The sequence below is a fragment of the Giraffa tippelskirchi genome, chromosome 7 (assembly GCF_054371585.1).
Source record: "Giraffa tippelskirchi isolate mGirTip1 chromosome 7, T2T-mGirTip1v1.2.pri, whole genome shotgun sequence".
NCBI lineage: Eukaryota > Metazoa > Chordata > Mammalia > Artiodactyla > Giraffidae > Giraffa > Giraffa tippelskirchi.
In genome coordinates, this window is record NC_137281.1 from 141,964,668 (window position 1) to 141,974,528 (window position 9,861).

The 9,861-nt window shown below is 52.1% G+C and overlaps 1 protein-coding gene across 5 annotated transcripts in view; it reads left to right on the forward strand.

Moving 5' to 3' along the window:
* SMOC1 (SPARC related modular calcium binding 1) overlaps positions 1 to 9,640 on the forward strand; it is a 145,576-nt gene extending 135,936 nt beyond the window's left edge. For 3 of the 5 annotated variants that reach the window (XM_081508814.1, XM_081508816.1, XM_081508817.1), the window contains 2 exons: positions 2,845 to 3,089; positions 7,715 to 9,640. In XM_081508814.1, coding sequence (XP_081364940.1) covers positions 2,845 to 3,089; positions 7,715 to 7,728 — 259 coding nt within the window. In that variant the 3' untranslated portion in view covers positions 7,729 to 9,640. Of the gene's footprint in view, positions 1 to 2,844; positions 3,090 to 7,711 lie in introns of all 5 variants that reach the window. The other 2 variants (XM_081508812.1, XM_081508815.1) reach the window with 1 other exon arrangement.
* Positions 9,641 to 9,861: the final 221 nt, after the last annotated feature.

The window sequence follows — 9,861 nt, forward strand, 5'->3', positions numbered from 1 at the left end:
GCATTTTAGAGAGAGGGACTGTGGCTTTGTTTGTGTTCTCTGAGGATCCATGATCTCCCCCAAGCTAAGAAATTCTTGCCTTAAATGCACTTGGAGCTTGGCCTAGACAAAAGCAGTTGGATTCCAAAGCAGGACCCTAGTGCTGGCCAGCTACACATGTAGAGCTGGGCTCTGATATGTGGGAGAGGGTGCAGCATGGGTTCTGGAAGTCAGAGGAGTTCCGAAGCAGAGAGTCTCGCACCAGCTGCAGAGAAGGGAGGGAAGAGGCAGCCTGTGGGTTGCAGCAGAGCTCTGGGAGCCAGAGGCAGGCATGGAGGGCCCTCGGAGCACCTCTCCTGGGCAAGTGTCCTCAGTGAGGGCAGCAGGGGGGGACATGCAGGGGTGTAGCTGTCCGAAGTCGTGGCTGTTCTGGGCTGGGAGGTCCTGCTGGGAGTGAGGAGGGCAGAAACTTGGCTCTCCAGACCAGGGAGACGGGGAAGGGAGGGGAAAAGAAGCAGGAGCCAAGTGACAGTCACTCTCTGGCCTGAGACAAAACTCTTGGAGGTTGTTGCCTGGGAAGAAGAGCTGCTTCTTGCTGCAGACTAGCCCAAAGGAAGGTGCGGGGAGCCCCAGTCACAGAGTCGCCGAGAACCTGGCAGGCAGGCGGGAGCCCAGGAACACGTGCTGGAGGCAGCAAGTCTCTCCTGGCAGGGCGTCTGGGTGGGATGACCTCATCCCTTCCCGTCTCAGCGACTGAGGCTTTATTATTCCAGCCTCTAGGTAGACATGACGCTATGCTGAGCCTAAAGGTTAAAGGAAGAGCTGCCTTCACCGGGGGTGCTCATGGCCCCTCAAGGGAGGGGCTGAGGGGGAAAACCCTGACCCCCTCCCCTGGATGCCTTAGAAAGCTTGGAGGGGAATAACTGGAGTGCCTCCCCTGGGGCCCGTCCTGGCTCTCCTCCCTGGCCTGGGTCCTCCCTCATTTGGGGAAAGTTGGAGGCAGACAGGGTGCTCTGCAAGGGAGCTGGCCACCCTCCCTCCTGCTCCAGGAGCATCCTGATAGAGACGTTTCTGGGGTCCTCCTGGTATATGCCCCGCAGGCTCGACAGTGAATGTTGCAGTGAAAATAGAGGAAGCTCAAAACCACCAAAATACCATGCACTGGCAGAGATGACAGTCTGAGCCCTGCCTGTTTGTAAGCCGCTCCAAGCCTGGTTTCTATGACGGACCTAGCAGGTTTCCCAAGAGCTAGAAGCAGACGGTCCCTCATACCTTCCCCAGGTACTCCCTGCTCCAGACATGTCAGGATGAGGTCCTGCTGGCTGATCTACTCACTGTGCTATCTTGGACCTGGTCCAAGGTGCCCAATGGGGCCTGCCCAAGACTGTAGTAATCCACTTAATTAGGAATGGGCATTCAGCAGGGACGCCTGGCTTTTTTTGGTAATGAAACTTCATTTTCCCTACATGGTGAGGTCACTTGGGGGTGCGGGGGGGAGGGAGTTTGCCAGCTCATTCATAGGGGAGGGGTCAGGGTTGTCCCTTCCCTCCTGGAAACCTCGGCAAATTCCAGAGAAGAACCCCAAGGCATTGGCAAGTGCCTTGAATATTTTTCTTGCTAGGTACAGCTTCAGAGTGTGCTGGCAGGCCCTGAATCCCTGCTGTAGGACCCCTGGTGTAGTCTGTCCGGTTCCCTGCAGACAATGGGCCAACCTCAGCCTCAGTTCCCCAACCGAGGGAAGGTTATCCAAGGTTTTAAACACGAGGTTCTGGACCACATTAACTCAGTGCCAACCCTGGCAGCAGGAGCCATGGGACTTGTATGGCTCTGTTCTCCTGGCCAGAGACCCCAGTCACCCGCTCTAGAACAGACTCATCATTGGCTTTTAAAGTTTTCAATATTACCTAGCACCCTGAATCCTTTTGGGGAAAAAAACGAGGCATGAATAAATAAAATGAAAGGGTAGACCTTGTGTACATTACACATGTAGCCATTGCTCTTGTCATGTTACTGTCAGGGGCCGTGTTAGATGCAGTCACCACCATGCATCTCAACCCCCAGGAATCTTTCTAGGTTACTCTGCTTCTTAGCAGAATCCCCCAGGGGTTCAAGTTAACACGTGGCTTCCTGGGTCTGCCCTCTCTTAAAACCTCTGTGTGGAGAGACTCACTGTTAGTAGGTCTGGACTTGCAGCTATAGAACCTCTGTTTGTGTCCATCTCAGTTGCCTCCTTCTCTCAATTCTTACCGCACTTGGTACCCGACAGCGATGGCCCATGGGAACTTCACACTTCACGTTCAGTTGTTGTTGCCTGGTTTCACTCTTTTTGACTCTGTCTTTCCAAGACAACATTTTGAAGCCAGGGGCTACTCCTGCTGCTTTGGAAGCCCTCCTGGGACCCAGCGTGGGCGCTGAGGTACAGGCTCCAAGCTCCCTTCATAGTCACACTCATTTGGGTGTCAAGTTCATGTGTGATGGCAGTTTGTGCGTCAGCAACACTAGGCTAGGAGAAAGACAGTTTGGATCCCTGTGGTCTTCTCAGGTGAATTAAATCCAATCGGTACGTCCTGAGCATCCATCTTGCACGAGAACATTCTTAGCTATGGTGGAGGGTGTGGCGGGTTCACCTAGTTGGGGACCTCCCAGAAATGAACTGTCCGGGCTGGAGACTCAAGTGGGAAAGGACGACTTGATTCTGCTGCAGGCTGAGCAGGGCTGGGAGGGTTTGGGCTTAGAGGAGCCATTTCTACCTGGCTGCCAGCAACCCTTGGCATCTGAGCATGCGGGAGAGACTTGCGGTGGGGCCGGTGGTTCCTGCAGGATCCTGAGCGGGGCTTGGGGGTGGGGTGTCTGCCCGTGGCCCAGGTTCTCGGAGCCAGACCCCAGCCACACCCTGGAGGAACGCGTGGTGCACTGGTACTTCAGCCAGCTGGACAGCAACAGCAGCAGCGACATCAACAAGCGCGAGATGAAGCCCTTCAAGCGCTACGTGAAGAAGAAAGCCAAGCCCAAGAAATGCGCCCGGCGTTTCACTGACTACTGTGACCTGAACAAGGACAAGGTCATCTCACTGCCCGAGCTGAAGGGCTGCCTGGGTGTGAGCAAAGAAGGTGAGTGCTCGCCTGTGCTCCTGGCCCTCCAGGACTTGCCCCTCCTGGAGGGAGGGGACCAAGGGAACCCCACACCCCCACCCTGCAATAGATGAGATTCCCAGGTATGCGTTTATTTGACTACTTACTGGGAGTGCATTGTGCTTTGTGCTAGACACCTGACACAGTGGAGGAATGGATGGGTAAGTTTCCTATCTTTCCACAGTCTACTGAAGAGACAGATGCTAAAGTATTTATATACACTGTGGTGAGTGCCGTGAGGGTGTATTAGGATACGCCAGGTTGCAGTGACAAGTAGAACCACACATGTAATGGCTCAACGCAGTGGAAATTAGTTCCTCTTGCCCTTATAGTAATTCACCATGATTCCAGGTCCTAGGGTATGTGTGTGTGTGTGTGTGTGTGTGTGTGTGTAGGGGGATAGTGGAGATTGTTCCAGGTGTAGTCACTCTGAGACCCAGGCTGAGAATGACTCTGCCAAGTTCATTCTGACATCCAAGGTCACCCTGGGGGTCTTCTCCCTCCTCAGTCAGCCGGATGGTAAACCCTGGAGCAGTGCCCATGGGATGGGGTTGATGGGTCAGTCTTCGAAGTGATATACATCACCTCTCCTATTTCACTGGCTGGATCTCCATCACCAGACCACACCCCACAGTGAGGAGGGCTGGGGGCCCAGGAAGACGAGGAGAGCATGGATTCTGGTAGACACCTGATGGTCTCTGTCGCAGCGCAGCAAACGCAGAATATTATGGGAACATACGTAAGACACCTGCATCCGCTCAGGGGCCATCAGGCTTGGAAATCTTCAGGAAGGAAGTGATGTCTTAGCCAGAGGTCAGCCAACCATAGCCCATGGGCCCAGTCTAGTGTCCATGGCCTGTTTCTGTACAGCCTGTGAGCTAAGAGTGGCTTTTCTATTTTTCAGTTCAGTTCAGTCGCTCACTCGTGTCTGACTCTTTGCCACCCCATGGACTGCAGCACGCCAGGCCTCCCTGTCCATTACCAACTCCCAGAGTTTACTCAAACTCATGTCCATTGAGTCCGTGATACCATCCAACCATCTCATCCACTGTCGTCCCCCTCTCCTCCCGCCTTCAATCTTTCCCAGCATCAGGATCTTTTCAAATGAGTCAGTTCTTTGCATCAGGTGGCCAAAGTATTGGAGTTTCAGCTTCAGCATCAGCCCTTCCAATGAATATTCAGAACTAATTTCCTTTAGGATTGACTGATTGGATCTCCTTGCTATCCAAGGGACTCTCAAGAGTCTTCTCCAATACCAGTGTTCAAAAACATCCGTTCTTCAGCGCTCAGCTTTCTTTATAGTCCAACTCTCACATCTGTACATGACTACTGGAAAAACCATAGCTTTGACTAGATGGACATTTGCTGGCAAAGTAATGTCTCTGCTTTTTAATATGCTGTCTAGGTTGGCCATAACTTTTCTTCCAAGGAGCAAGTGTCCTTTCTATTTTTAAAAGGATGTAATTTTCAAAAAAGAAGACTATGCAGCCAAGACTGTTGTATATTGTCCATGGCTCACAAAGCTAAAATGTTTGCATCTAGTTCTTCACAAAAAAGCTTGCTGCCCTTGCTCTAGACAAAACCCTGACCAGTGAGTAAGAGGTTGCTGAGGTGAAAGGTCATGGGAGGGAGGAGTGTTCTGAACTGAGGCAAGTGAAGGGGAGGCTATGAAAGTGGGGAAGGAGAGTTTTAGAGGAGCTGAAGGACAGCAGGGTGACTGGGATGCTTATTTAGAGATGGAAGGAGAGGGGAGGCAGCAGGAGGTAAGGTGAGGGAGTTTAAAATAGTTTAAATGGGAAGTTGTTGAAGGGATTCAGTCAGAGAAATGATAGCATCAGTTTTGGTAAAAAAAAAAAAAAAAAATTCTTCTGGGGCAGTGTGGGAAATGGATCGGGGATGAGTGAGGGCAGAGACCCAATAGGAGGCTGGAGCACTGACCAGGCAGGAGATGACGGAGGCCTGAGTTAGGGAAAACTCAGTGGGGTTGCAGAGTACTGGGTGGAGGTGACTAGGTAGAACTTCAGGGCTTGGTGATTGAGTGCATAGAGGGATGAGTGTTGGTGTGGGCAACTGGAGGGCGGTCCCTTCACTGAGACGGGCAACACGGGAGGAGGAGCAGAGCAGGTCTAGGGGGTGGGGAAGATAACAAACATGACTTGGACCTGTCAAGTTGGTTGCACCCCCAAAATTAGAGAGTCATAATGCAGGTGCAGAATCTGGGCTGATGATGCCGATTTGGGTAATTCTGACTTGTTTGGTGCCGAGAACTGCCTTGAAGGAGACATAAGGGCTTTTCCTTGTTCTAACCCTTGGTTGACAGGGTAAACCCAAAAGGTAGCTGGGGAGGTGGCTGAGGTACCCAGTCTTGGGATCTGGCCCTGGTTCTGGGAGGTGTGACCCTGGGTGAGTGATGCTCATCCCCAATCTGTTTCCCACACTGCCCCAGAAGAATTTTTTTTTTTTAACCAAAACTGATGCTATTGTTTCTCAGACTGAATCCCTTCAACAACTTCCCATTGCCCTTATATAGTTTAAACTCTCTCACCTTACCTCCCATTGCCTCCGCTCTCCTTCCATCTCTAAACATGCATCTCAGTCACCCTAACGTCCTTCACCTCCTCTAGGCAGTCCTGTCTGATGAGGATGCCTCTCTGTGCCCCCACGACTCTGAGTCCCCAGGACATGGTGCAGCGTCATGGGTCAAACCCTGCTTCAGCCACAGATCCACTCTTTCATCCAAGTCAAACTACTCCATCCCAGGTTTCCGTTTCTGTAAGATGGAAATAACCATAGTATCCACCTCACAGGGCCATTGTGCCGATGCATTGAGACAGCGAGTCAAAGCAGTTGTCGACATGGTTGAAGCATTGAGGGACCTCCGTGAAAGTTCGATAGATAACACTATTCTTCATGAGACTGTTGCAGCTGTCAGAAGCACTGGTCACACTGCATGCCGTCCACACTCCCAATTATCCCCTGCCATCATGGGTGTGCCTTCTCAACTCCTAACCTCAGGCACAGTGCATTAGATCCTGGTCAAATGATGAAGGGCCGGGAGAGGGACTGTCCTGTGTGGTGATGTTATGCTTTGGCACACTTAGAGTCTGTGCCCATTGCTCAGAGCACAAGCTGGGGGCCAGTATTGGAAAGAGACTACCCAGTGCTTGCATTGACCCCCAGGCCCACCTGGAGCACTTCTGGGCTCAGTAGGTTCGGAATCACAGAGCTCCATCGGCACTCTGCCCTTGGTCCGCTTCCCGTGCTGGTAGTTAAGGTCCACACACCACACAGCAGCTAGGGGGAGGCTGGGTGTGGTGACCTCAGGTCCACCCAGCTCACGGAGGCCTCCGGGCTGTCTTCTGAAGCTTTGCCAGGCACCAGGTGCACAGGACCCAAAGGAAGCAGGCAGCCCTGGCACTTCCCAGCTCTGTAATCTTTAGCAAGCTACCCAAAGTCTCTGAGCCTGAATTCCCTTATCTGCAAAATGGATATGATAGCGTCTGCCTCACAGATTTGGTGCAAAGATTTAGCAAGCTGGTGCCTGGTTTGCGGTGAATGCACAAAAGAAATTAGAAGTAGTTGAGAAACACAAGAGGCTCCAGTGGTGAAGAACTCACCTGCCAATGCAAGAGACGTAAGAGACCCGGGTTTGATCCCTGAGTCAGGAAGATCCTCTGCAGGAGGAAATGGCAGCCCACTCCAGTATTCTTGCCTGGAGAATCCCATGGACAGAAGAGCCTGGTGGGTTATAGTCTATAGGGTTGCAAAGAGTCGGACACGACTGAGCAGCACAGTACAGCACGGCAGGCACAGAGCAACACATCCCTGCGCTCCCAGCAGCTTTCCTGGGTCTCTGCTCTGGAGCAGCAGAAAAGCCACCTGGGTAGATTGTATGCAGGGAATGAAGCAGACGTTAGTCATCTGGCATCACGCGATGCCCTCTGGTGGGCTGAGAGGGGCTTGCACATCTAGTAGGGGGCAAAAGTCAGGTGGGGGAAGACATAGAGTTTGGGGATGAATGTAGCTTTGGGTCCGAGGGACTGAATTTTGGGAAATGCCCCATGAACACAGGCATTTTCACCAACCAGACTCCTCACTGGGGAGCTGACTTCCCAGCACAGTGTTCTGAGGACTGGGTCCTTTCTTAACTGGTCCTTCCCAGTTTATGAAGTGCAGCCCTCAGGATTACTGTCACCACCCTGTGAGGCCGGAGACAAGTCCTTCCATTGAAAAAACCCACCAGCTCTCCCACTGACTTGCCCGAAGATGGCGCCTAACCCTGAACAGAAAAACTCTCTCTCAAGTGATGAAATGGATGTATGTATTTGGAATCCTCACAAAAGTGTTTTAGTCGCTCTGTCGTGTCCAACTCTTTGCGACTCCATGGACTATAGCCCGCCAGGTTCCTCCATTCGTGGGATTTTCCAGGCAAGAATACTGGAGTGGATTGCCATTTCCTTCTCCAGGGGATCTTCCCAGTCCAGGGATTGAACCCAGGTTTCCTGCATTGCAGGCAGAGTCTTTACTATCTGAGCCACCAGGGAAGCCCAGAGTTCTCTTAAACTCAGCTCTAATTTCTTGCTTATTCCTTCCCTTGTCAGTAGGACGCCTCGTCTAAGGAGCGGAAAATCAAAGGGCAGGTGGAGAGACCAGGGAGGCAGGATGGATCATCAGACAGCTAACCTTTGACGTTGCCCACGGCCCAGCCACATCCCATGTAACATAAGTGGTGCCCATCGCGTTTGCACTTTTAATAACTCTTATTTGTGTGTTTTCTTTTTTGGTTTCATTTTTAAACACCAGTATCTAATACCGCAGTGGGAAAAGGAAAGGGAAGAAAGACTGTTTATTCTCTTTTATTGTTAAGTTTTTGGATCTGCTACTGACAACTTTTAGGGTTTGGAGGGCGGGGGGCTTGCTGGGACTGAGAAGAAAGAGATTTATATACTGTATATAAATATATATGTAAATTGTATAGTTCTTTTGTACAGGTGTTGGCATTGCTGTCTGTTTATTCCCCTCCCTCTCCCCTCTCTGAGTTGTGGGGGCTCTGGGCACACAGCCTCGCTCTCTAGAACCCAGGACTCCGTCCCTGGCCAGCCTGGATTCCATTGTGATTACAGTGCAGACTCCGTGGGTATCTTTTCTGGTGGGAGGATGGGGCCACCTTCTGCTGTGGCTGTCAGAGCGGCAAGTCACTTGGCGGTTGCCCTTCTCAAGGGAGGGAGTGGACATTGCAGGACAATGGGAGTGGCTCCTGGAGGGAGGCCCATAGCCCTCAGGAGTTCCCATCCTCCAACGCCCATGTGGTCAGGCCATCCAGACCCCCAGGCGGCCCAGACTCAGTGGGTGCACAGTCTTGCTGGTGCCCGCTGAACAAATAGCCCTCAAAGGATGTGCGTTAGGGTGGTCTTGAAACATTTCCAGCCACATTTAGCATCTACTCCATGTAAAGCAGGAGAGGGGAGACAGACAAGAAAAAGACACCCCACGGGGCCTTTTATTTAGTAGTTAAATTTAATATCTGAGCAGTGGAGGGAGAAGGACAGAAGGCCTGTCCTGATGAGTGCGGTGCCCACCCACGGCGTCTCACCTCTCACACACCCATGAATGAGGCTCCCTGAGACAGCGCCCAATGCCGAGGTCAGACTAGGCAGCTGCTTCTGCAGTCTTCTTTCTCTCCTCCTGTCCTCTGGTCAGCGTAAGCCTTAGCGAAGAGTTGTATTCATCACCTTGTTGGTCACTCAACCTTTTCTATTTTTTTTTTTAAACTCAGTACTGAGGTTCTTCCTGTTTTCCTAAATGTTCATACGGGCCTCCAGGATTGAGGCCAGTTCCAGAGCCGAATTCATCTTGGGCCTCTCACTTCTGCCTCCCCTGGAAGTAAAGACAGAACGGCCCAGCCATGGGGAATCCAGGCCTAGCTTCCCATGGGTGTTTTACTGTGATTCCAACGTGGATCGCCCAGCCTTTGGGTCATACCCCAGCTTCCTCTTGCCTGGGGTGGCGGGGGGCATGCCCATGACAGTCATCCGACAAAGGGTGACAGGTGACACAGAGCCCTCCTTCCCGCGAGCAGCCACAGCAGCAGGGAGGGAGGGTGGGCGGTTTTCCAGGACCAACGCCTTTGTGGATTATTTTTGGAAATCTGGCCGCATCTCTGTGCATCTCCTATCCCATCCCAGTATCCCATCCTCTGACTGGAGAAGGTTCTTGCTGTCCTGGTGAAAAGCCCCAGAGGTTGTGTCAGGGTGACTGGAGACCCCATCCTAACATGGTAGGATGGAACAAGAGCCCTGGCCTGTCAGTCTGGACCAGAAAGCCTGGTGTGCTGGCTGGGTGGACTTTCCAGGAGACCTCAGTCTCCTTCTCTGCCCTGAAGGAAGCGCCTCCATGAAGAAAGTTGGAATCTCCCCGGGACATCTCTCTCACACATGTGTGGAGGCTGAGTTGTGTGGTTTTCCTTTGTGAGGAGGGAGGGAGACCGTTTGTAGCTTGTTTTATAAAAAATAAAAAATGCGTAAACCTTGGTGGCTGTTGCCTCTTTCTTTGGGTGGCTTCCTTTGATGGAAAGCATTCATTTCCTTAACGGTTTAGTTGTTTACTGTGGCCCAGGTGCCCTCCACTCTGATCTTAGGAAGTCTGAGGTGCTAGACCAGAAAGGAAGCCAGAATTGGCCATGAGGTGGTACCATGCTTGCAGTGAAGACCTTGATCCCCTGGGCCCTTGCCTACAGGGCCAGTACCCTGTT